This window comes from Elgaria multicarinata, chromosome 12 (genome assembly GCF_023053635.1).
Source record: "Elgaria multicarinata webbii isolate HBS135686 ecotype San Diego chromosome 12, rElgMul1.1.pri, whole genome shotgun sequence".
In the NCBI taxonomy this organism is placed as follows: Eukaryota; Metazoa; Chordata; class Lepidosauria; order Squamata; family Anguidae; genus Elgaria; species Elgaria multicarinata.
Genome location: NC_086182.1, coordinates 13,704,246 through 13,731,183, shown reverse-complemented (window position 1 = coordinate 13,731,183; position 26,938 = coordinate 13,704,246). Strand labels below are relative to the sequence as shown.

At 45.8% G+C, this 26,938-nt stretch overlaps 1 protein-coding gene across 5 annotated transcripts in view; it reads right to left on the bottom strand.

Annotated features, from left to right (window-relative positions):
• Positions 1–2,119: 2,119 nt before the first annotated feature.
• The window catches only part of DPYSL2 (dihydropyrimidinase like 2), a 92,682-nt gene continuing 67,863 nt past the window's right edge, over positions 2,120–26,938 (bottom strand). For 3 of the 5 annotated variants that reach the window (XM_063139596.1, XM_063139592.1, XM_063139595.1), the window contains exons 8-14: positions 25,582–25,702; positions 17,846–18,002; positions 13,321–13,462; positions 11,029–11,199; positions 10,247–10,426; positions 6,723–6,900; positions 2,120–3,684 (exon numbers count right to left, since the gene is read on the bottom strand). In XM_063139596.1, coding sequence (XP_062995666.1) covers positions 3,593–3,684; positions 6,723–6,900; positions 10,247–10,426; positions 11,029–11,199; positions 13,321–13,462; positions 17,846–18,002; positions 25,582–25,702 — 1,041 coding nt within the window. In that variant the 3' untranslated portion in view covers positions 2,120–3,592. The remainder of the gene's footprint in view (positions 3,685–6,722; positions 6,901–10,246; positions 10,427–11,028; positions 11,200–13,320; positions 13,463–17,845; positions 18,003–25,581; positions 25,703–26,938) is intronic. The other 2 variants (XM_063139597.1, XM_063139593.1) reach the window with 1 other exon arrangement.

Genomic DNA, 26,938 nt, shown 5'->3' with positions numbered 1-26,938 from the left:
ACGACAATAGTAATAATAACGGATACTGGCGGGGGGGGGGGGGGGGGGAGGAAGACAAGCGAATAGCAAAGAGCTGCGTGTGTTTTATAGGACTGAAACAAACACAAACACTTTCTTTATTTGCCCTCCCTCACTAAAAAAACCCCACACAACATGTTTAGATTCATTATTAAAGCACAAATGGAAAACAAAACAAATAAAATTAAAAAAACAGCTGCAAATATATATATTACACTTACTAAATCCATTTTCCCCCTTAATAAAAAGTGCAATCTCTTAAGCAAATAAAAGAACCGAAATCGAACTGAAACGGTCTGGAATGATAAAACTGACATCACAAGTGCTAAGAGTGAAAGAATGGGAAAAGGGCAAACGAAATTCAGATCTGACTGGCATCTCTCTGTTGCTTTTGGCATCTAATTGGCAGATTTTTATACCCGACAGCACCGGAGGGCACAGCCCAGGAAACAGCAATTATCCAGCACCAAAGCCCGATTCAGGTGTTACCTCCATATCTAGGCTGAATAGGGAGGGAGTGGGGACATGCCTACGCAACTTGTCAATTCTGCCCCAGATATCTGCACATCTAGAAAGGAGAGTCTACATGCTTTCCAGTAAATGCACAGGGGTCCGGTGTGTGTGTGTGTGTGTGTTAGAGTAGGGCCAGCAGGTGCAGTGGTGGGAGTGAACGGCTTCGAGGTTGCTGTTTTTACTAGGCCAGTCTGATTCTTGGGACAGAAGCCCAGTGCTGAAAGGTCATGCAGATCCAGAAGGAAGGCCACCATCTGTGGATGTTGACTAGGATGGGAAGATGTGGTGCAGGGGTGCGGGGCCTGGTTTACACGTGGACGGGTCTGAGATGGTGGGTTGAGACAACAGGACTGTGGAGTGTACCACTTCAGAATGCAAGTGAGGAATGGACTATTTTTGATACTCGCTCGCAAATACACATGCACATGCAAGTAAACAAAAAACCTAGTACATCAGGGGGAAATGTTCTACTACAGCTCCCCCCTCTGCTAGCTTTCTACTTGCAGGAAGCTTTTTTGCATAACAGAGCATTAAAAATGGGAGTCTCCTGACAAGAGTCTAAGAATGGCACAGTTAACTCTACCGACCATCTCAGAACATTTTAAGCACCTTATTTTGCAGCATATTTAAACCAGCCCCTTTGAGATTCCGGCACTAGAGTACTGCAACACCATTTTCTGCACTTCTGACACACACACACACACACCCTCCAAGGGGCTTCTAATCTGCATTTGAACCATTTTCTTCACCATGGATAGCAGATAGTCAGAAATAGGCTCTAGCACGGCAGATCTGTTTGAGGACTGGGCTACAGAGCCTCCTTCGGAGATCACACATCAAGCCATCAGTCTAGAGACAAACAAGCTGGCTTAAATCTATTCCACCTTTCTTTCCAAAGAACCGTCAAATGTCTGTCTGGATGTAAGGGGGAGAAAGTAGATGGAGAAATATCAACTAAAGGGATGGGCAAAGTAAAGGAGGTTATGCTGTCGTAAGCTTTCAAATCGTAAGGTTCAACGTGAGCCGTCCAAATTCCATGTGCCATTTATTAGGGCTGGTCATGCAGGGCCCGCGTGTTGGTGCTTAGGAAGAGATCTGTGCTGGCTACAGTTGGGATGTCCAAATTGAATTCAGATTCCGTGGAGTAAAGGAACAGGCCATTGAGCATGCCCGCAGGGTTGGGTCATTTACATACAGCCGCCGGCCGTGTGCTGGGTAAACCTTTAAAGGACACCAGATTCACCAGATGAGGTGGAGCCTCTGCACAACGGTGAATTTCAACAGGGAGGAAGGATTTAACTGCACCTTAACACCTTATCGACTTGATAATCTTGCAATGCCTTCTATTGGCAAAAGTGATTTAAGGGTCAGTGGGAGGCAGATCCAGTTCTGTCACGGGCACGGAACACAAAGAGATCCAGTTCTATCAAGGGCACAGAACACAAAGAGATAGCCATCTGGAATCACAGAGCCCAGTTTTCCTCCATGCCCCGTTTCATGTACAGATGGTCTTGCGCACAGGCACCTTACCAAGGTGGTTCAGGAAATGGGTGCCCTATGTCCACCGCCCGTAACTCTGTAGAGTCTTTCTTTGCCACTTAGTCAAGAAGCTCGATCTCCGAGACTGCGTTCCTTGACTGTGTGGAAAGGGAAGGAAGAAGAGAGGTGCACACAGGCCTCCCACCGCCTGTATGAGCTTGGTACAGTGCATGCACGAGAGAGGGGGCTGGAATCCAGGCTTCGTCATGACCTCTGCATCCATGGTATGACTGGATTGAGCCTCATGCGTTTTAAATGGATTGCTTCCCCCCACCCAAAGGTCCCTCAAAGCCAGGAGATATTGAAATAAAATAAAGTGGGGGTCATTTGGCAGCATACTCCTTGGCTAGATCTTCTGATTTTAGGTCTCAACCCTTCAAAGACCCACAAGAAGTGGGTGGTTTGGAATGATCTCTTGAGAGGCTGTCTCCAACTGATGGAGATTTCATGGTACCAATGACAGGTGACCCAGTCTATCCAGAATCTGGTAGCCTTAGGAGAAGAACAACAGGAAACCACTTTATCATCGTTTGGACTCCCCACAAAAAACCAAGGTCAAGTCGGCCCAAGAATCGTGAATGTCTGAATACTACCGGCGACCTACAGATTCTGTGACAGGGACCCCAGGACTGTAGTGAGTAGGAAAGATGAAGGATGATCTCAATTCCAAAATAAGGCATCTCAAAACAGAACACAACACAACATGCAGGAGCAAGTGCACACATACACACACAGAGACACCAAAAAATACAAAAAGGAAGACAAACAATCCTTCAATTCCAGAAAGGTTTAGAAGTATTAAGAGACCCAAACCAGGATGGGATATATTCCCGCCCCGCCCCCTGCTCCCCACTACTCCTGGACTGAAACCTTAGCAGCACGCGCTCTACCTTCCTTGAACTGGAAAGGAGGGTAGAAACAGGCATCATCTGGATCATTATTCTTGTGTCCCATTTTAAGCTGCACGGCCGCAAATCCAGTTTCGCAAACATCCAGCTTAGTCCCTTTCCTCCTTCTTTCAACAGTTAATCCCATGCCTTCATTTATTTATTTATTTATTTAAAAAACCCGGAAAAGTAAAACGGAAGAGGCAGCTCCCAAGAAATTCACTTTATCCTTCCTTTTTTAAAAAAAATAAAAATAAAAAAAGGGAAAAATAAAAAAAATAATAAAAAAGGAAAAGATGTTAATGGTCACAATAAGCCCAAGTTCTACTCTTCAATGTTTGCCTTTTTCGCATCTCGCATGTGTCAAAAACAGAGAGGGTTGTTCCCAAATGTGCCGGAATGGGGAAGTGAATACGTTCTGTGACGACAGTGAGGGTGTGGGGAGAGAGATTGACAACAAAGGGGGCTGAGGGAGACTGAGGCCTCCATTAAGCCTTAACCCACAGTAACCCACAGTTGCCCACAGTAACCATCACAGGCTCTAAAAGAATCAAAAAAGGGTCTTCAAGTGCCCCACCCTCTTCCATGTGCCGCTAAGCGGCCATGTTTCCCCCCCCCCCCCATGTTTTGTTTTTTTAACCCAAGCTGGTGATATTGGCACGGCCACCGGGTGGCGCCACTATGCGCTGCGTGGTACGGCGTGGAATATTATCATCAATTTGTGCACCTGAGAAGACGGGGGGGGAGAGGGGGGGAGAGAAAGAGAAAGAGAGATGAGCACAGTAAAAACAACACCACCTGAGCATGTACATAGACCTAAAATTATTCATTTAACTGCCGTCCCACACTGAACAAGTTCCACGTGCTTCCAGCATATGGAGCTTGAAATCTCGTACATCTGGGGGCGCATCTATATGATAAACTTGGGCTCTCTCAAATTCCTCTTAATTGCTGGAGTGAATTGATCTACATTGAATAAAAGCATACAGAGGAAGGAGGGGAAAAAACAGTCTCCCCTTGTTTTTAGATGTCATACGCACATCCACAAAAGGCAGCATCTAAGGAGAGACTTATGGGAAATGGGAAATGCCTTCTCTAAGGCGATGCCAGGTTTTGTACATTCCTGGATATTTATTTATTTATTAAAAAGACCTCATAAACCAGTGTAACTCCGATTGCTTCCCTCAGGGAATCCTGGGAGGGTGTTCTGATTTCTCGTTTAGAAATCACCCAATTCACCCAACACCTCACAAGTTAAGCCTGCTGTCTCAGAATACAGCTTTAGAAAGTCTCTAACCATGCAGGGAAGCCATAATCACAGGAAGACAGGAAGTTGCCCTAAATGGGGCCCAGCCCATTGGCCCTTCAGGATTGTCTACACTGAGGTTTTCAGACAAGTATCTTTCCTCACCCTACCAAGAGTTGTCAGGGAATGAACCTGTGACATTCTCCATATAAAGCATATGCTCTACCAATGAGCTGCATCCCTTCCTTCTCCATCATGTGCGTGCAGGAGCTGAGTATCTCAAGGAGCAGCTTCTTCCATATGGCCTTCTCCCCTTCCCCTGAGATTACAGTCAGGTCCACGTCCCATCAATTTTGGAGCTTAGATTGCCATTGACAAGGAGCAGGGCCTTTTCCTTGGTAGCTCCTAAACTGTGGAGTTCCTTCCTGTATGAGGTCAGCTTTGCATTTTTGGTCCTTTCCTTTTGGAGGGGAGCTAACGACATTGCGGCTTTTCTTTTCTGTTTGATTTTACCTGAGCATTTCGGTAATATGACACTACTGGTGTTGTTCGATCTGTGGTTTTCCTTGCCCGGTTTTCTTTTTTTTTTTTGGTAATTTGTAATTGCCCGCTGTCATTTGAATTAAATTGTTTTGAGTTGGTATCATTTTTAAGGATGATGATGGTAGTTATGACTATGATGGCAATGATGAACCAACTTGAGAAACATTCTGATTGAGAAGTGGTATGCAAATATTGGAAATAAATTAGTAAAATTGAGTTGTGTGTGTGCAGGTGCTTGCACAATCTCAAGTTCTTTTTAACCACCTGCCTTTGCCTATCATCTCTTTACTGTGTGCTTGCTATCAAGAGTGTTGTGAGTCTTCCAGCAAATGGAGAACTTAGAAGCAGAAGTAGAATTACTCAGGATCTTCAAGCTTAAAAAAAAAAAAAGAAAAAGCTGGTCCTTACAAGCTGACAAGCAGGATTTAAAAATGTGTAGCTGGTTGTTTGGTAAAACTCAGGTGCCTGGGGCCATTTCCAGTGGTTGTGGTGGAGGGAGGGGAATTCCATGCCCAAGGTAACTCTTTGCCCCTTTCCATGACTCCATTGGAAAAGGGAAATTGTATGCAATGAGCTCATGTGCAAAATATGTGGGATTTGCATGATAGAAGCAACTTGTCAAAAGCACAGTGGCCTCAGAATCCACCATTCAGAGCTTCCAGATTTATGAGCTGCAGATCCCTTGTGTAATGGCAACCAGAATCTACAACACAATAGAAGTTGTGGGGACAGAAAAGAGGGCCTTCTTGGTGGCCGCTCCCAGACTTTGGAACTCCCTGCCAAGGGAAGCTAGGTTTGCACCAATTCTGTTGTCCTTCCACTGGCAGGCAAAGATGTTTTTTTATTCAGGCAGGCCTTTGGCATGTAAGCTGGTCTGTTGCTGAACTGGTTTTTAATTTGCAGGGTGATGCCTACTCTACTTTTTTTACTGTTGTGTTTTTAACCGTGTTTTAATATATATGTTTTTACGCTATGTTTTCATGAAGATTTTGTTTCTAATCTGGATTTTATTATTGGCCTGCCTTAAGCGCCATTTTGGGCTGGGGTGGAAAGGCAGGATTTCAATGAAATAAACCAATTTCTTCAAAGGAAAAAATGATGCACAGATCTGACTGCACAAGTCACTGAAAGGAGAGACTGGAACATCTGAATCCTCTCTTAAGTGGAGATTTAGGATTGTTCCTTGGGCAGTATCCAATGTCAGCCCTGCTTAGAGTAGAACCATTGAAATGAAAGAACCTAAGTGAGTCTGTTGTGGAATGAGGCCCAACATGGCTTTTTATCAAGGCCTTTGAGAGCTAAATTCTCCATGTTTGCACAGTTATAATTGTTTCTATTGCTTCTAAAAAATTCTCCTGGTTTTAATTTGTGTATATCATTTATTGTTTTGCATTGCTCTGATTTTATCTGTATGCTGCCCTGAGATCCCAGTGATACAAATGTTTAAATAAATAAATAACCAAAGCCCCATTCATTTCAATGGGTCTACTTTAAGTAGGAGTAACATTGACGACTATCCCTTGTTGTGAATAAGCAAATCTCCCAGTAGGCCGTAGATCCTCTAGCATAGCAGCCTGATGGCTTAGGTGACACCTCTGCTTTGTTGCTTACGCTGTTACTCCCTAGTAAGTACGTTTAGATCCCTAATAAAATCAGTGGAACTCTTTTGTCCATTCATAGCGATGGAGAGGAGAGGTACAGGGGCAATAAAACAGATCGTGGCATAAGGCTTCTCTCTTTCTTCTTGGCCTTGGAGCAAATTAAAAATGCAATACTGAGGAAATCTACTACGCTGGACTTTGGCCAGTTATGCAGAATTCCACAGATTGATGCCCTACTCTGTACTCTTCCTGAAACAGCAACTACCCTCAAAGACTCTCCCCCCGGTCCCCATCCCCAATGTCTATAGGAAGGGAGACCCAGAGCTCTAGACAAATAAAAACAAAGAAGGTTTCACCATAATAATTTAGCCTCACATAGGTATGTACCAGACAAGCTAAATCCAGACTGGTGCAGGTTCCGAACAGGAGGCGCCTGCTGCTTCGCCGGAGACGTCTTTGCCGAGGACGCTGGCGTGACCGTTTTCGGTGTCACCGAAACTTCGCACACCGGGCCATCGTACAGTCCACGAGGGACACCCCTCAGCTCAGCCAGCTGGGGAGAAAAGGGAGAAAAGGGAGGGGGGTTAAGGAGAAAGGAAGTACTGAATCCAGTCCTACACTGCAGTGAACATGTTCCCACCTGCTTTCAATTCGAATGCGTGCACACCAGCCTGAGGGAAATCAGTATTCTTCAGAGGGGGAGGGCACTTCAGGGCTAGCTGATCCTAGAGTCTGCCGCAGACTCAAACAGGTGGAGCTAAAGGAAGGCAAGAGAACGTCAGCCCAGCTAGCTTCTCACCAAAGGCTTCTTCAGAACCAGCCTCCTTGAAGTTAAAGCATTCTGGGAAAAGGCTTTCCCTTTTTTCTTGAAAGGACAATTGTCACTTAGTTGCCTAGAGGAAAGTTCCTAGAGGTTAGACTCTCTTCAGGTGGGAAGAGATGTTTATTGCCTGAATAAAGCTTTGTGGATTAAGTGGCAGGCCTCTTTATTGTCTTTCAATAAGGCAGGAGGTTTTGGGAAACAGAACAGTGGGCACCAAGGAGAACAACTCACTCCCCACCAAGGGCCAGTAACACCCTTTAAATTCTGGGCATCCTCTTGCAAATGTGAAGCGCTTCTCCCTTTTAAAAATAAAATAAATAAATCATGGTGCTATAAAGCTATTCCGATGGAGCAACTGACAGGTGTTGGGGTCATCGAGTTTCTTTTTTTAAAAAAAAAAATATCATTTTTTATCATTAGTTTCAACAAAACAAACAAAAAACTGGGGGAAAAATTAAAAATCACAAGTATAGTTACATGCTTTAAAGGCCTCAGAGTCAAATCTTACAACATTCTAAAGAGGGGGAAAAAGAAAATTATATATAAACTTCAGTAAAAGGAGACCAAATATAGGGCCATTTGCGAGTTGTGCCTATGGCGATTCCCCCCCCCACACACACACACTGCTCCTACATGATGTTTTCACTACTTTCCGCATTCTGTCAATATCTAGGTCAGTTTCATCCCCGCTCTCATAGGCTGCTTCCCCTGCACCTGCTGCCACCCCTTTTTAAAATATTTCTTCATGGTGCCATAAAGTTATTCCACTGTAGTGCTACTGTGAGAAACTGAAAGAAGAATAAAGAAAAAGAGGGAGTAAAAAAGCCAGTGACCGAAAAGGGCTAGCAATCGAAGCAGGGCGTGGGGGCAGGACAGGCAAACAGGATGCTTCTGCCTCACAGGACCCAGGGATGCTGGGTGGAGGACTGAGATGCAACGAGAGAGGGAAAGAAGCCACGACAAGTCTGATCACCTGTCAGGAACACAAGCCGTGCACTGTCGCCTGGAATAGGCTAGCGGGTCACGCGAATGCACGCACTGAGTGCCACATTGCTTTGGGGGGAAATCTGCCGTGAGCCACTTGCTGAATGTGATTGGAGCCAAAGACAGCGGTGGATGGGTGGGGCCAGAGCCACAAGTGGGCGTGGACCACCCACTTCTCTCTCTTTCTCCCTCTCCCCTCCCTACCTAATGGGGTGCCAGGAAAGGGGCAGATCACTCTTACCAAAAGTCCAAATTTATTGCACACAGAGGGCTTTTGACCTTAGGGCTACAGGCAGCATGAAATTAATCTGAAAGTTGCCTGTACCATGAAGGCCGCCCACTCCTGCTTATAAATGTCTACTCAAAAGCAAGTCTTAAGAACATGAAAAGTGCCCTGCTGGATCAGACCAAGAGTCCATCTAGTCCAGCACTCTGCTCAAAACACAGTGGCCAACCTGCTGTCAACCAAGGATCAACAAAGCAGGACATGGTGCAACAGCACCCTCCCACCCATGTTCCCCAGCAACTGGTGCACATAGGCTTAGTGCCTTGGATACTGGAGGCAGCACATAACCATCAGGGCTAGTAGCCACTGGTAGCCTTTGCCTCCTCCAGGAATTTATCCAACTCCCTTTTAGAGCCATCCAAATTGGTGGCCATCAGCACATCTTATGGTAGCGCGTTCCAGAGTTTAACTCTGTGCTGAGTGAAGAAGTGCTTCCTTCCATCTCTCCTGATTCTCCCACCAATCATCTCCATGGGATGACCCTGGGTTCTAGTACTATGGGAGAGGGCAGAAAAATCTCTCCAGGTCCACATTCTCCATACCATGCATAATTTTGTAACCCTCTATCATGTCTCCCCTCAGCCTCCCTTTTTCCCCAAGCTGAACAATCCCAGCTTGGGGGAAAAGCCCCACTGTGTTTGACGGGACATTTCCCTTCGCACACGTTGTTTTGGAGAGCAGCCCCAATGCTTCAACCTGACCGAGCATCAGTCCCAGCTGCATGTGAACCAATCCCACATCCATCAACACGAAGCCAACACCCGTAAGATGCAGGAAAATCAGCCAAACCGAATACAACGTTATCCAGCAGAGGGCAGCGTATGAAAGAGATCCATTTTGGCTTGGAGGATTTTTCTCTTCCTAGCTAACCAAGAGCTGCAGTCACGCCGTCCGTGTTATGTTGATGCATGTTGATTTAAAACTGGATTTAGCTCCGGGAGAAGAAAACCAAGCCCTGTTTTTTTGTGCTTGGGCCTGTTTGTAATTGCTTATGTACCTGGCTCAGCCTCGTCTGCTAATGGATTACCTCTAGCAAAAGGTAGCCTAGTACTTTTACCCAAACTTTAACACACAAACTGGGAGGCACATGTGTTTGTCCACCAGGGCCTTGTTGTCCACCAGTGGCATTGTTGTACACCTGGTAAGACCCATCGCGCAGCCAGGGCCCAGTGGCAATGGCTGGAGAGTTGGATGCCTTGTGCCCACCCTGTCTGAGCGAAAGCAAGCCCTCTGGCACTCTTCGGCACAGCCCCTGTGATGGTGCACTCCTATAGCCCCCTGAGGAGGGTGGCCCATAGCAGGGGGTGGGGACAGGACAGGCATATAATTCTCTCCCTCGGCCATCTAATCTCTCCTGGCTTCAAGCTGTATAGACTGCAAAACTATGTACTGGGAAGTCTTCCCCCTAGAGGCTGAAGATGTTACGGAAGACTTCAACCACATGACCATATTTAAATTAATTAATGTATTTTTAAAAAACAAAATCACCTGGAGGTGTACATCCCTAGAGTCCCCTTTGTATGCATGCCAAGTTTCATGTGTTATGGAGCTGATGGACGGACAGACACATACCCTCTTTTGTTATTACAAATGTCTATTTTCACTTATCTGACAGAAGGGAGAGGAGATCTAGCACATGAAAGGTTCTGCCACAAGAGATCTGCTAGTCTTTACAGTACTACAAGACTCCTGGTAGATTTTCCTGTAACAAATTCACATGGCTCCCTAATGGTGTGAATCTGGAAGGTTTAGATCCTATGACCTGGCATACTTCAATTTCAAGGAGTCCAGCGGCTTTGTACTCACCCGGCTCCTTGCCTTGATGCGCTTGTAAACGAAGTCAGGGAAGGGTTTCCTGGCAATGTATCGTCCAGAGCCCTCAGTTACATGAAGGTTACCATCCTCCAGGACTATCTTCCCTTGGCTGATGACCACCAGTGGTGACCCACGACATTCCATGCCTTCAAAGATATTGTACTCCACAGACTAGAAGAAGAAAAAGCAGGTGAGGCCCACTATGTATCCACACTGAATCCCAAGCAGAGATGAGGTGCTGCTACCAAAAAGACCCTGTCTTTGGATTTCTGGCTCCAGATCGACTCATTTTTGTTATCTTCTCTGTGCCTTTCTACTTGCTTGGTTCTTTAAGAAGTGCCAATATTTGTTTTATCTTACAGGCATGTTTCTTTTTAATTGGTTCTAACCTCTTTCAGAATTGGACACAGTACTCCAGATGAGGGCTGACTCATGGAGAATAAAGTGGAACTATGACGTCCCATGATTTGGAAACGATGGTTCTAATGCAGTCTAAAATTGCATTCGCCCTTTTTGCAGCCACATCACTCATGTTCAGTTTGATTGACTACAAACCTGAGATCCTTTTCACATGCACTACCAGGGGAAAGCAACCTGGTGTCCTTTTACACTACAACTCCCATCATCCCTGAACACTGACTATGTTGGCTGGGGAGGGTGGAAGTTGTAGTCATGACTAACAGTGTTCTCCTCAATGAACATTTTTTTCTAACGTTTAGTTGAAAGTGGAGGCTTGCGCTTGAAAGGAAAAGACCTCTACTGAAATCACTTACTATGTTATGAGTCTTGGCAGAGATTGTCTTGACACTGTCTGGGTCCCAGATCACCAGGTCAGCATCAGAGCCCACAGCAATGCGTCCCTTCCGTGGATACAGGTTGAAGATTTTGGCTGCAGTGGTACTAGTCACAGCTACAAACTGGTTCTCATCCATCTTGCCAGTCACCTAACCAATCAAACAAAAAGGTAATGTTCCCATCAGAAGAACAGAACCAACAGTATATGTTAGAAATAGAACATCTTTCAAATGTAATGGGAAACTATGTTTTTCTGCTATGTGAATGAGCCACAGCAAGCTTCAGTCTTCCCCCACAACTTTTGTAAGCCTGAGATCAGAAGCATCTGCTTTTGATTTTAAACAAGCCAGAGTTCCTTGTTACATCCAGACTAGGGAAACCATGGCTTGTTTAAACTACAGTTTCAGAACAAGCTAGAAGCCAGTTTCATCTTGGGTTGTTCTCACTAACCAAGAGTTTAAACAAATCAAAGTTCCCCAAGCGTGTACACAATGGGGAGATACAATCTGTTTAAAATTGGAAGCAAAAACTTCCGTTCCCCCTCCTCTGGTGCACAAAATAGGAGGGGAGGGCGGCATCTGAGCCTGGGACTCATTATGGCTTGTTCATAGAGCAGAAAACCTTGGTTTCCTCTTATGTTTGAACCGGACCATAAACGAGCTTAGTCAATTGCTATTTCCTGTACTGGTACTAACTGGAGTCAGCAGTTATACTTTAAGCATATTAGGCTTACCTGGATTGTATGCTTTGACTATTAGATCCCCTTAATTTCTAGCTATAAACCTGAGCATTACAAACAAACGTAGCCTCAAACCCTCAAACATTATTATGTCCTTCTCCAAAGGAAGTGAGGCAGGTGGCTACTAGGAAGAGGGCTTTCTCTGCTGTGGCACCCCGGCTGTGGCGCTTACACTCTATTCCTTCCATCGCCAGCTGAAGACCTTTTTATTTTCTCAGTATTTTAACACCTATTAAACTTAAATTTAAACTTTGCTTTTTTAATTCCATATTTTAACCTATATCAGTTCCTATATCAATTTTTGCTGTGTGGTTTTATCCTGGTTGTGCTTTTTATATTGTATTTTGTATTTGTGTTTTTAGATTGTTGGTTGTTTTTATGCTCTTCATGATTTTAATTTTTGTGAACCGCCCAGAGAGCTTCGGCTATTGGGCGGTATAAAAATGTAATAAGTAAATAAATGAATATAATTTCCTCCTCAACACCTCTAAAAGAACCCTCTAGGCCAGTAGTCTTCAACTGGTCCAGACCCGAGACCCACCTTGGACTCCCAATCTGCAACATGGGACCCACTTTCACAATTTTCTCCATACCCATCATGGCAGCAACTGCTATGCCGAGATCTGTCTCACCACTCCCCAGTAGAAGACCACAGCTCTAGGCCAACTCAGGTGAGCAGGCCCTGAGTAATGTTTGAGATCGCCAGGATAATCTAAACGTGGTCCCGCAGCTCGTCTTGTGCCCAATACCAATGTGCTGCTCGCTCTGCGCAAGTCAAGCAGCTATCAAACATTAGATCTGCACAAGTTCCAGTAAATTTGAACAAATTTGCAGGAACGTCTTCATCTGCATACTTTTCCTCCATAGACTAAAGCGGGGTTGATTCAACTGACGAAGGAAATTCGCGCAAATGGGAGATGTGCACAAACAGCAACTGGGAATCAGGAACAAGACAAATGTGAGCATTTGTTTGACAATTTGCAAATATTTTCAGCGGGCACATGCTCTCACTTGGAGCTTCCAATGAGGCATGCTCATAAATCCGTACCTGAGGCTTTGAAAGAAATTCTCACACATCCTTACCTGAGGCTTAAAAATAATATTAATGATGCTTTCATGTCATACTGAAGTGTAGGGAATCATGAGACAGATAGATACAGTAGATGCTTAAAGCCTGACTTGCTTGCTGAGTCAAGCAAGAGAAATCCCCAAATGTTTCATTCCCAAGACTTTCAGACAGATTGAAGTACCCCCAAGTTTTATCCTCCAGACATTGTGGATCCATGTCACTGTCCAAATGTTTGCCTCTCATCATACCAGTAATCGGCAGGTCCAGGACAACCTGCCTGCAATGTGGCGCCCTACATCTGTGTTGGACTACAACTCCCAGCATGAGTCATGGGTATGGATGATGGAATTTGTAGTCCAAAATATCTGGAGAGCACGGGGTTGAGGAAGGCTGGTCTAGGATCTCAAATAAGATCAACGGAGGGGTTCCTAGGCCAACAGCCCTTTTCTCAAGGCAACGCACCACAGCTTTATCCCAGATGATGGACATCCTCTCCTCAGTTCCATTGGTTCCTTCGGGGATCAGAGTAAAGTTGTCCTTCCCAACAGCTTTCTGGGCAGTGTTGAAGGTACAGTGGCCACTGCCAGTAACCTGGAGATCACCACTAAAACCAGAAGACAAAAGGTGCACTATTAATGGAAGTGGCATCCATTGCAAAAGTTACCAGCACAGTCCCCTTCCCCTCTGTCTTTAATAAGAGATGACAGAAATCAAGCCCTGTTCAGTCACACAATTACTCACCAGTTGAAATCAGTCCTTTATTCAAAGCCATAAGGACTAGAGTGTTACTTTTAGGGGAAGGGCCGTAGCTGAGTGGTAGAGAACATGCTTTTAATGCAAAAAGGCTCAGGGTTCAGCAGGGGAATGCTCCTGTCTGAGAAACCTAGAAAGCTGCCCCTGGTCAAGATCAGCTATAATGGGCTGCATGGACCGATTGGTCTCTCTCAGTAGACGGTGGCTTCCTCCATCCCTATAAGGGAGAGCGAAGATGAGGTCTGCGGCCCCCTCTTGCCGTCCTCCCTGACCTTCACAAATTGGAGGGGTGATGAACGGAGGAAGGCAAGCTCTGGTGCTGCTCAAAACGGTTAAAAACTTTAATGGTTCTTTTTGATATAAAAGGCTCGACGTTTCGAATTTCACAAAATCCTTCCTCAGGAGCTACAACAGATAAGATTTAAATAGTTAAAAATACAGACAGACATAAGGAACAACACCCGTACTGAAACAAAACAATCTTCTGTTGGTCTTAAAAACAAATCTTGGTTATGAAAGCGGAAAGAAAGCTTGTTTTGGTATGGGTGTTGTTCCTTATGTCTGTCTGTATTTTTAACTGTTTAAATCTTATCTGTTGTAGCTCCTGAGGAAGGATTTTATTAAAACCAAAACGTCGAGCCTTTTATATCAGAAAGAACCATTAAAGATTTTAAGTGTTGTTGTTTTTCAGCAGCACCAGAGCTTGCCTCCCATCCATCACCCGACCAGCGGCACTCTTTTTCCCTATAACCACACGTCTTCACCAATTGGAGGCCAAAGTCTTCATGAACACAAAAGGCTCTCCTTTCTAGACGTTTGCCTCCAATTTGTGGTAGGTGCCGGTGGGTGGTCTGGCTAGCACCCTTCTCCCTCGTGGCACGAGTAACGCTCAGGGGATCTACCGATTCAACAGTGACGGGCTTGCTACTTCCGAGGGTGAAGTGAAGCACAAGGATAGACTAACTATTTCAGCGGTTCAGATATTTTACTAAAGTTAGCAGGCGCTTTCGTGAGTTACAACCCACTTCATCAGATGCTGAAAGTGGAACTGGAAGCTTTGGATCTGAAAAGACAGTTAGAGGTAGATCTGCAGCAAGCATTCCACTGCAATAGTTACAAACCAAAAGGTGCACTAAGGGCACAATCTGATGCATGTTTAGACAGATGAAAATACTACACCTCCCAGAATGCCCCAGCCAGAATGGAGTTGTAGGGCACTTCTCTGTCTAAAAACAAAAGTGAATCCAAAACAGGTTAAAAAAGAGAAACGGGTTCTCAGGATGCAAATTATTGATTTTCAGGAAGCCCAATGCTTTTCAGCCTGTACTTCATTCAAAGGCCTTCCTCAGGGGCTTGTTAGAAGATAGTGTCGGCAGAATTATCCATAGCAAAATAACTATCTCCTGTGATAATCTCTGATGACTGACACTATCTTCTAACAACCACTTGAAGAAGGCCTCTGAATAAAGTACAGGCCGAAATGCGTTGGGCTTCCCGAAAACAATTATTTTGCTGACCCATTTTTCTGTCTAAACATGCATAGCGTTTGACCCTAAATCCTTATAATGTGTATAGAAGCCATAATCCCTATCAAGTGCCGGATTAACACAACCAAATTTCTTTATCATCTCTTGTTCTGCCACTGTCTCAACTGCCAAGCGAGTGCATTTTGTGTGAGTGCAAATTGTGCATCCCTGACCTAAACAATCAGGGAAGAGAGGTTTTCCTTACGGGAAATTCTCCAGTCCAGAACTGATACTATGCTGGCAGTTTACTTGCTGAAATGCCTGTTTCTGGCAAGCATTTTCAATTGAAAGAATGGTGCAGTTAGATCAGGTCTTCATCAGCATTCTGCCCAATTTAAAAATGCTGATACCTGGAGTTTTGATTCTTTTTTCTTCTCCCTCCCCCCCCCCCCCCCAAGAATTGCAATTGCACTCATGCAGGAAGTGTTGAGGTGGGGGGACAGTCTTTTCTCTGGAGAAAAGGGATAGGTTGAGAATATGGAAAGGAGGATAGGGCTCCTGTATCTTAATGGTTGTATAAAAGAAGGAATTTCAATAGGTTTCATTTGCATGCATGCACCCCCTGGTGAAATTCCCTCTTCATCACAACAGTATCTGGTCAAGAGGGCAGGGCTCCTGCAGCTTTAACTGTTCTGATCAAGAGGGAATTTCATCACGTGCTGCATGCATACAAATGACACCTCCTGATATTCCCTTTTCTATACAACTGTTAAAGATAAAGGAGCCCTGTCCTCCTTTCCATATGGTCACCCTAACCCTGTTGCTATGTTATGGTTCCCCTCTCCTCCACGAGGAGACATTTGGAATCTTTCACTTCCATTTTTACTTAACCACAGTTTATTGTGTGGTCCGAAGGGACAAACCTGGTTAATGTTAATTATGGTTTGTTCGAAACCAACCAACTTGAAAACCATAGCTGAATGCAAAGGACAAATGCAGCCAATAGAGCAAGAGGTGTTTGTAGGAGAAGAATCCCACGAATATCTAATACAGGAAACTGGGGAATGTTGGACCAAAAGGTGAAAAAAAAATCTGAAGAAAAGTGCAGCATGTATGAAGCTTCACCGTGGCAAATGGTTGTTGATTTTGTTAACTCAAGGCACGTTCCCATGTTTATAATATTTATTATTTCAAAAGCATGTTCCAGTCCACACGCCTTACAAGCGAGATCAAAGACAGGAACTGCCCACAGGCTAAAATTGCAATGGTCTTATCGGACTTCACACCATGTTTAACATCTACCTATGCCTGATGATCCAAATGGTAAGCGATTAAAAGTTGTGGGGGGAATGCCACCTAGAGCCAATGACTGAACAATTCCTCTGTGAGTATTTGCAATTAAGAGGAATTAAGTTTGCACCACAGGGAGGAGCTGATGGCAGTTGTAAAACCTGTTTGGGCAGATGTTTAATTAACACTGGAAAGAAACACGCTCTAGAGTGAAGGCCACAAAGAGGGTGGAAGGAGACATTGGCTTGGATGCAGAGAGTGGTGAGTGCTGTGCTCATAACACAGCTTTCCTGAATCATCCTACGCATTACAGTCACTTGAGCCCTATGAAAATTCACCCCTGCAGCTACTGATGCTGGAGACATCTGCGAAGGAATCAAATGAATTTGGAATCCTATGAATCTGACCCCACTGATTCCACAGTGGACTATCTTTTCCCAAGTTGCACGGATTAGGCAGTGAGTAGGATGATGCAGGAACACTGTGTTCTGCTACTCCCTCTCTGGCAATTGTTGAGGATCTGAGAAATGGGGTGAAAATGATCACCCATTCAGAGTGAGGGCAGGAAGCACTGCTCTCATTCTGATTTGACTTGACGTTATTACATAGTTGAACCTTATTGGTTTGTTTTAGGGTGGCCATATGAAAAGGAGGACAGAGTCCCTGTATCTTTGACGGTTGTATAGAAAAGGGAATTTCAGCCAGTGTCATTTGTATGCATGCAGCACCTGGTGAAACTCCCTTTTCATTACAACAGTTAAAGGTGCAGGAGCTATACTAGAGTGACCAGATACAAAAGAGGGCAGGGCTCCTGGAGCTTTAGCTGTTGTGATGAAAAGGGAGTTTCACCAGGTGCTGCATGCATACGAATGACACAGGCTGAAATTCCCTTTTCCATACAACTGTTAAAGATACAGGAGCCCTGTCCTCCTTTTCATATGGTCCCCCTGGCTTGTTTGGCACTTGACATCCCTTGGCCATATCACCACACTGCGCAAAGCAGCCCATAAACATAACCCATACCTTACTGGAGGAACTCCTACACCTCAGTCAGGGATGTATGGATTTTAAAATTCATTCCATCTACATTTTGCCAATTCCCAGGTGCCTTTCGTTCCAGCATCTCCAAATGGAAGGAATTGCATTTTTTTTCCAGTTGTCCAAATTTGCGCAAATTCGCACTTGAGAAAATGCACATGTTCATGCTTTATTTTATGGGGGAAATACACATTTTTGGCCAGCTTTTTTTTAATGCATTTTTCTTCGACTAAGTTTGAGTAAAATTCCAGAAAGTAAAAAAAAAAAAAAGCAACGGTGAGTACTGCTCTCAGAACATGTGCATCCTGCTTTGATTCCACTTTAATAATCTGCAGAGGTCACAGAATTCAGCATTCTTACTTTTTTGTAGGGAGGGGGTACTGAATTTCACCTTTGAAGTGCAGATTATAGCCGTTCAAGGAAGGGGCGCTCCTACTCACCAGGACAGCAGAGAATTGAGGAAGTCCGGAGTAGTTGGGTCAGGGCTCAGTGGTGGAGAGGTGACAAAAGCAGCTGCTTTGGCCCAGTTTTTACTCCAGTAGTGAGAACCATCAGTGCCCAAGCTTGCTGTGATGGGCTCCCCATACACCACAGTGCCTATAGAACAGGATGATACGAAGAGGGTAGATACAACCACTGCTGAACTTCTGACACAATGCACTTCTCCCAACCTCCACGACATGGAAATTGCAGGCTAATAATTCCTTAGCAAGTAACTTCCATGGACTTGTTTACAAAGATGGTGGTCAAAGTTTGAACATATAATTTGATTTGCTTAAAACAGGGGTAAGCAAACGTTTCGGCCTACAGGCACATCTGGAAATTTGCAAAACTCTCCTGGGCGCAACCATAAAATGGCTGCCAGGGGTGGGCATGGTTAATCACAAAAGAGAAGTAACCTGCCCAGAGCTATTCATGGGAAATCAAGATGGCAGCGGGCAGAGCTGCCACCCCTTTTGCTTGGGGAAAGCTGGCTTAGACCAACAATAAGAGCATAAGAAGAAGTCCTGCTAGTTCAGACCAAGGTTCAGTCTAGCATCTTAATTTCAGCTGCGGCCAACCAGATGCTTCCAGGCAATGCCCATGTAGGGCGTGAAGGCAGTAGCCCTACCCCATTGCCCATTGCCCAGAAACCATTATGCCAGCCTTGTAAACAGGCAAACCAAAATTACTTGCCCGTATTTTTATTTTTTACTAGCTGGCTAAGAGGCTACTAGCCGGAAGGCCGGGGATGGAAGGGTTGGGACTGGCACACGCAGGGACATTGGAGGGGGTGACAGCACACAAATTGCAATTCTCCTGCTGAGGCACACAGCCTTAATAGGGCTCCTATGTGCATGGGAGGGGATAAGCAATGCCAGCCAAGTTGCTCACTTTTCTTGCATCTGGATAGTCTACATGACCAAGGCTGATCCAGTTGATAGCAGTTTTTAGAAACGCTGAGTTAAAGGCAGACCTTCCTAAACCTGGTGGCAGCAACTGGTAAGGAAGGCGAGTGGTTGTGTGTGTGTGTGATTTGTTTTGGATTCAGTAATTGTTCTCTTTGCCCCCTGCCCATCCAAATCTGGGCTGAAGAAGATACCCATCCAAATGGGAAGTGAGCAGCCAACCTCTGCCCAGATGAGGGCGTACCAACACTGCTAAAACTAAGTATCTTGGAAGTGAATGTTACCATTACTGCCAACCACAAATAGTATTCACCATCTAACACACCTTTCCCCAACCAGGTGCCCTCCAAACGTTCTGGACTATTCCCTTGATTATCTTAAACTAGGTACTATTTCTAAGCCTGGCCTACTTCACAGGGTTGTTGAAAGATAAATGGAGGTTGGGAAAAGAATAATTTAGGCCACTTGAATTCCTTCGAAGGAAGAGTGGCAGAAAAAGTGTCAATAATGAACAAAAAGTATATGGGCAGCCTTTGGGCTGAGACACCAACTGAATACTACTTCTGCAATGACTGAGAAGATGATTCTCCAGCAATTATATGGAGAAACGTTTGGAAAGCATACGCAGGACCCAAGGTCAAATAGGTCCAACTGCCTTATTTATTGGTGATGGATTTTTCCCTCCAAACACACTGAGTGCTATTGTTTCCGGTTTGATTTTGCCCACACATTGAATATCAATCGTTTCTTATTCATTTAGTTTACTGAACACATTTCTTAGCTGCCTTTCAAGACTGTGGCTTTCCCTGGAGACTTTCTTCTCCCTCTCCAGAGCTTGGCCAGGGAGGGGACATAGCTCAGTGTGATAGAGCATGTGCCTTTGCATGCAGAAGGTCTCCGGTTCAATCCCCGGCTTCTCCAGGTGGAGCGAGGAAAGAATCCCGCCTGAAACCCTGGAGAGCAGCTGCCAGTCAGTGTGAACAATATTGAGCTAGATGGACCAAAAGGCCTGACTTCCTATGTTCTTTAACTGGAACTTATTTTGCAGTAGTAAGGATTAGACCAGAGACGGCCAACTTGAGGTCCATGTGCCACATGTGGCCCCTGTTGCCCACCACTGCAGCCCTTGCCATCCCTAAAAGCGGCCATTTTGAGCCTTTCTTGACTCTTTCACTTGCTTTATTTATTTATTTATTTATTTATTTATTTATTACATTTTTATACCGCCCAATAGCCGAAGCTCTCTGGGCGGTTCACAAAAATTAAAACCACAGTAAAACACCCAACAGTTTAAAACACAATTACGAAATACAGTATAAAAAGCGCAACCAGGATAAAACCACACAGCAAAGTTGATATAGGATTAAAATACAGAGTTAAAACAGTAAAATTTAAATTTAAGTTAAAATTAAGTGTTAAAATACTGAGTGAATAAAAAGGTCTTCAGCTGGCGACGAAAGCAGTACAGTGTAGGCGCCAAGCGGACCTCTCTGGGGAGCTCGTTCCACAACCGGGGTGCCACAGCGGAGAAAGCCCTCCTCCTAGTAGCCACCTGCTTCACTTCCTTTGGCAGGGGCTCATGGAGAAGGCCCCCTGTAGATGATCTTAAGGTCCGGGTAGGTACATATGGGAGGAGGCGTTCCTTCAGATAACCTGGCCCCAAACCGTTTAGGGCTTTAAATGTTAATACCAGCACTTTGAATTGGGCCCGGACCTGGACTGGCAGCCAGTGAAGTTGTAAAAGGACTGGCGTAATGTGATCTCGCCGGCCAGTCCCTGTTAATAACCTTGCTGCCCTGTTTTGCACCAGTTGAAGTTTCCGGACCGTTTTCAAAGGCAGCCCCACGTATAACGCATTGCAGTAATCCAAACGAGAGGTTATCAGAGCATGGATAACTGTAGCTAAGCTATCTCTGTCCAGATAAGGGCGCAGCTGGTATATCAGCCTGAGCTGATAAAAGGTGCTCTTTGCCACTGAGTTCACCTGTGCCTCAAGTGACAGTTCTGGATCCAAGAGCACCCCCAAACTACGGACCCGATCCTTTAGGGGGAGTGCAACCCCGTCCAGGACAGGGCAAACATCACCTCGCCGGACAGAAGAACCACCCGCTAACAGTACCTCCGTCTTGTCTGGATTGAGTCTCAGTTTATTAGCCCTCATCCAGTCCATTACCGTGCCCAGACACTGGTTCAGAACAGCCACTGCCTCACCTGGGTTTGATGAAAAGGAAAGGTAGAGCTGGGTATCATCCGCATATTGATGACACCTCAGTCCACATCTCCGGATAACCTCCCCCAGCGGCTTCATGTATATGTTAAACAGCATAGGGGATAAGATAGAGCCCTGTGGAACCCCATGGCTTAGGTGCCACGGCACAGAGCAATAATCCCCCAGCACCACCTTCTGGAATCGGCCATCCAAGTAGGAGCGGAACCACTGCAACGCAGTACCTCCAACTCCCAGCTCAGACAACCTATCCAGAAGAATACCATGGTCGATGGTATCGAAGGCCGCTGAGAGGTCCAGGAGAACCAACAGGGTCGCACTCCCCCTGTCTCTCTCCCGACAGAGGTCATCCCACAGGGCGACCAAGGCAGTTTCCGTTCCAAAACCAGGCCTGAAGCCCGATTGAAATGGATCTAGATAATCCGTTTCATTCAAGAGTGCCTGGAGTTGTCCTGCAACCACCCGCTCAAGCACCTTGCCCAGGAAAGGGATATTAGCCACCGGCCTATAGTTGTTAACATCCTCCGGGTCCAGATTAGGCTTCTTCAGGAGTGGTCTAATTACCGCCTCTTTTAAAGAGGCCGGCACCACTCCCTCTCTCAAGGGAGTGCTTTATAGCTACCACAGTGCCAAAAGGGTCAAAATTTGCTTGAAAAGAAACTCATTCTGACCGTTTGGATGCTTTGTAGTCACTCCAAACACCTTCAAAGAAATGTTGCTTGTTGTTGGGGTGGGTGGGTTTGAAAATGTCCCTCTCCTGGATAAGACCCTGAATCTGGTTTACAGACCCAGAGCTCAGATGGGGGGTGGGGTATGAAGTAGCAAGAGATGGCCTCTGAGCATGCACAGAGCTCCTTCCCCTTCAAGGAACAGCCTCCTTGCAAGTGATTTTAAGGAAAGCTGGGCAGGGGTCTTTTCAGGCAGGATACATTTTGCTCCCACGTCATGTTGCCTTTTAGCAATCCTGTTCTGCCAGGATACAAGTAAACATTCCCAGGATTACAATGGCAACATCCCCCACCCCCGGAAGGCGGAAAAATGATCTCATTAATTTGTGTTTATTTAGACTGCATCACAGTCGAAATTCTTTCTGCATTGTGGGAGGGAGGAAAAGAAAGAGAGAGAGAAATCGTCAGCTTAAAACACCCACACTTAGGGACGCTTTAAATAGAAACTAATAAGGCTTAAGCAATAAATGAAAGAGAGAGGAAATAGGAGCTCTTGACGCTGCTTGAACAGTAATTCTCTGAAGACTGGAATTCAGAGGAAGGATTCAAAGTACAAGAACGCTCAGCTAAAGCCAAACAAGGCGGCTTATTTGGGCCATGGTCCTCAAATCAGGAGACAACTGCCAGAGATGGACGTCAGCCCTACGGCCGCTTCACATCTGATGCTTTAAAAAAAAAAAAAAAGTGTACACCGAAAAGCATCCAAACCTGAGTGTGACAAAGACATGTTTTGCAAACGTGGGCATCAGTCATGCAAGACATGCTCTCCCAAAAGCCATGACTGACTACTGCTCTTTGTTGACTAGACCTCTGGTGGCAAACCTGGGTTGTTGCGACGAAAGGTGTGGACTGGTCCCTAAATATGGATTCGTGTGGCAAAGCAGGACCACAGAACCGGTGACATAGGAGTGTCAGGGCTAACGTGGCTCAGGCCTTCCCTGTTTCGTTAAGGAGGAACTGCAGCAACAGGTGAATCTGGGCTGGATAATTTTCATTGACTCTTGCGGCCCACTTCTAGGGCCCAATCAGCCAAAGCCCATTCCTACCTGCTCCGCGCTTCTGGCTTTCTCCTTGCAGTTTCTGCCAGTTCAACAGATACCTCTGGACTTTGCTTTCTAAATACACCTTTGTTACTGTCCACCTGATTGAGACAGATTGAAATCCCAAGCAGGCCAGGTGTGACCCATGGGTCTATGGTTCAACACCTTGCTCTGTGTGTTACCAGCTGCTTGCATACAGCGGCTCCATGCAATTGCACAGGTGTCTTTATCCCACAGAGCCCTAGGCATGAGCAACTGCTCATGCACAGGGGCCCTGTTTCAGATCTCTGCACTCAACAAGCCTAATAATATTCTCTGGTGCCTGGAAAACCTTTTATTAGGCCCAATGCATTTCAGAAAGAAATGTCCTTCCTCGCTTCTCTTTTGCCAAATATACAGCAGAAGAACTTATCAATGCTTCTTCGGTTTCAAAATGAGGAAAGAAATTTCTTTCCGAAACACCTTGGGCTCAATAAAGAAGTTTTTTCCCAGGCCTCTGAGAATATCTTCTCTCTGGTTTTGTGACATATGAGTGCCTTTCCCTTCTTGCTGTTTCCTGCCCTTAATGGGCAAACATCAGGGGCAAGGTTAGCTAGTCATGTGGGATGGGTGAGGTGGACCTGTTCCAGTACACAAGCTTCCCGTACACAAGTACTGCCATCTTGGCCCTGTGGGGAAGAAGAAGGACCGAGGGGACAGGAGCAGGCAGAAGTAACATCGGGGCCTGCTCCTGCTGGACTCTTCCCCCCCCCAGGGCAAACTGCCATCTTGGCCCTGTGGGGAAGAAGAAGGACCGAGGGGACAGGAGCAGGCAGAAGTAACATCGGGGCCTGCTCCTGCTGGACTCTTCCCCCCACCCCCAGGGCAAACTGCCATCTTGGCCCTGTGGGGAAGAAGAAGGACCGAGGGGACAGGAGCAGGCAGAAGTAACATCGGGGCCTGCTCCTGCTGGACTCTTCCCCCCCCCCCCCACAGGGCAAACTGCCATCTTGGCCCTGTGGGGAAGAAGAAGGACCGAGGGGACAGGAGCAGGCAGAAGTAACATTGGGGCCTGCTCCTGCTGGACTCTTCCCCCACCCCACAGGGCAAACTGCCATCTTGGCCCTGTGGGGGGGAAGAAGGACCGAGGGGACAGGAGCAGGCAGAAGTAACATCGGGGCCTGCTCCTGCTGGACTCTTCCCCCCCCCCACAGGGCAAACTGCCATCTTGGCCCTGTGGGGAAGAAGAAGGACCGAGGGGACAGGAGCAGGCAGAAGTAACATCGGGGCCTGCTCCTGCTGGACTCTTCCCCCACCCCACAGGGCAAACTGCCATCTTGGCCCTGTGGGGAAGAAGAAGGACCGAGGGGACAGGAGCAGGCAGAAGTAACATCGGGGCCTGCTCCTGCTGGACTCTTCCCACCCCCCCCACAGGGCAAACTGCCATCTTGGCCCTGTGGGGAAGAAGAAGGACCGAGGGGACAGGAGCAGGCAGAAGTAACATCGGGGCCTGCTCCTGCTGGACTCTCTCTCTCTCTCTCTCTCTCTCTTTCTCTCTCCTCCCTCCCTCCCTCCCCCCTTGACTCCTTTTCCTTGTGTGTCATGTCTTTATTAGATTGTAAGCCTGAGGGCAGGGACTGTCTTTTTTGCTTAGTGTAAGCCGCTCCGAGAGCCTTTTTTGGCTGAGGAGCGGGGTATAAGTATGATAAATAAAAATAATAATAAAAATAAGTAGCTTAGAAACAAGGAGGCTAAGGTGAGATGATAGCGGTGTACAAATCATGCATGGTGTGGAGAATATGGCGACATTTTCTCCCTCTTCCATCATTCTAGAATACATGAGCCATCCCATGAAGCTGATTGGTGGGAAATTCAGGACAGATGAAAGGGAGTCCTTCTTCACACAGCACAGAGTTAAACTCTGGAATTCACTACCATAAGTTGTAGTGATGACCACCAATTTGGATGGCTTTAAAAAGGGGGTTAGATAAATTCCTGGAGAAGGATATCAATGGCTACTAGCCCTGATGGTTATGTGCAACCTCCAGTGTCCGAGGCACTAAGCCTGTGTGCACCAGTTGCTGGGGAACATGGGTGGGAGGGTGCTGTTGCACCGTGTCCTGCTTTGTTGATCCCTGGTCGACAGCTGGTTGGCCACTATGGACTAGATGGACCCTCGGTCTGATCCAGCAGATTCTTCTTGTGTTCTTATGTTCTTAAGTAAGACATGAACAGGGCTACCCTCTACTTGACATTTGCAGTCGTGAAACTTGCCCAGACTTCATCTGGGTTCAGATTCTACCAATCACGAAGCACCATTCTTATTGAACAGGAAAATAAATATCAAAACACTTGTTCCTCTGCCAGCTGTTGTTACATCTGGAAACCGAGTTTATTTCTGGGCAGGTGAGAGCCTGAAGGGATGCTGGGAAGAGCTGCAACAGAAGGAGAGCGACTTTGGAGGAAAGATGAAAGAGAGAGGGTTTGCAAGCCAGGGTTGGGACATGATTAAAGAGAATTAAATGCCCGAATGCTTGTTTGTATTTGCAAAAAGGCGTTACCAAGGCAACTGGGCCAGGTGGTGGAACAAAACAGAGAAAGAGGAAACTTGGATTAGAAAGCAAATGTCCCAACAAGCTGTTTTTGGGCTGCAGGACAAGTTCCCCATGAAAAGCCAATTGCTCAGAATGTTAGAATTCAGTCTGGACAGAGAACGCAAATATATCCAAGAGGGAGCCATACGACATTGGCAAGGAAACCAGAGTGGAATAATTAACAGGAAGTTTCCATGACACTGCTATTAATAGAACGTACCCTTTTTCCTGGCCTGAGCAATAACTTCAGCTGCACTTTTGCTCATCACTTTGCTGACATATAAGGGGCAGTTGGTTTGGTTGGCAATGGTGATCGCTCGGTTCACGGCTTCAGCCTCGACCTATGGGAAGGAAAAGCAGCACAGATGTGACTTGGCAATGAGCAGAGCGCCCCCACCCTCCACTCCAACAAGTGCCTTCCATATTTCCCCTTTTGAAAATGAAGCCCTAAAAGGAATTAACAGCGACATGCAAGCGACATATAAGAAGACAGATCCCCAGGCCTCCTTCCCTCCCAGTTAGATGGGCGAAAAATACCCATCTAGCCAAAATGCAGAGCGGAAGAAGCACTGAGGCGAAGATCGCATCCATTGCTCATCCCGCTCTGCATTGGATGCAGAGGCTCCGAGTTCGGATTGCGACCTAAGCTGCTGGCCAACACATCTTGCAGCAGCGAATTCTATAGTTTAACTATGTGTTGTGTGAAGAAATCTTTCCTTTTGTATGCCCTGAATCTCCCACCATTCACTGGATGACCCCTGGGTTCTAGTATTATGAGAGAGCAAGAAAGAACAGCAAAATATTGCAATTTTAACATGAAAATGAAAATTTAAAAAATCCAGGAAAACAGCAAGTAAACCCATCCATGGATACAGAAACTGTCTATGGGACAACAGAGATATTTAAGGGAATTTAGAAGTAATCCCTCCAGCTTCAATCAATAGGAAAGTATAAAGTCGCCACAATATGTGAATAGTAAACTTCTCAATAACATAAGAAAGGACGCTTGCTGAACATGTGAGTAGATAGTACAGAAGGATCTTGGCCACAGAGAAGGATGTTGCTGGAGAATTATAGCACTATATTAAGTGCCATGTGGAACCTTTTTTGTTATAATAATTTTATTTTCTGCTTTGGATTTCTTCTAAACGCTGCAATGTATTTTACTGCTTAAATAAACATTGTAACTAACAAACATCTCCCTGTCCGATTGGCCCACAATAAGCATAATTTTATAAAATGCATCCCCCCACCCGCACACATACATGACTTGCATTTTCCTAAACTAAAACTGTTGCAAACTCTCGCTTGTGGCAAAGAATCATTTGCTAAAACCGCATGAAGCAACACCGCAGCTTTTTTCCATGTGGGCGGGGAGACACGGCCGACAAATGTCGCCTTTCAAGGCCCTCTGGGCACTGCGCATTGCCGACCCAGCCTGGATGGACTTAGTCACATCTTGCACATTGCCAAAATGTCATTAACCCACTTTGTACTGGGACTCCTCTGAGTTTTTCATTTTCAGATACTATCCTCCTCCTCCTCCTCCTCCTCCTCCTTTTCCTCCTCCAGAGGAA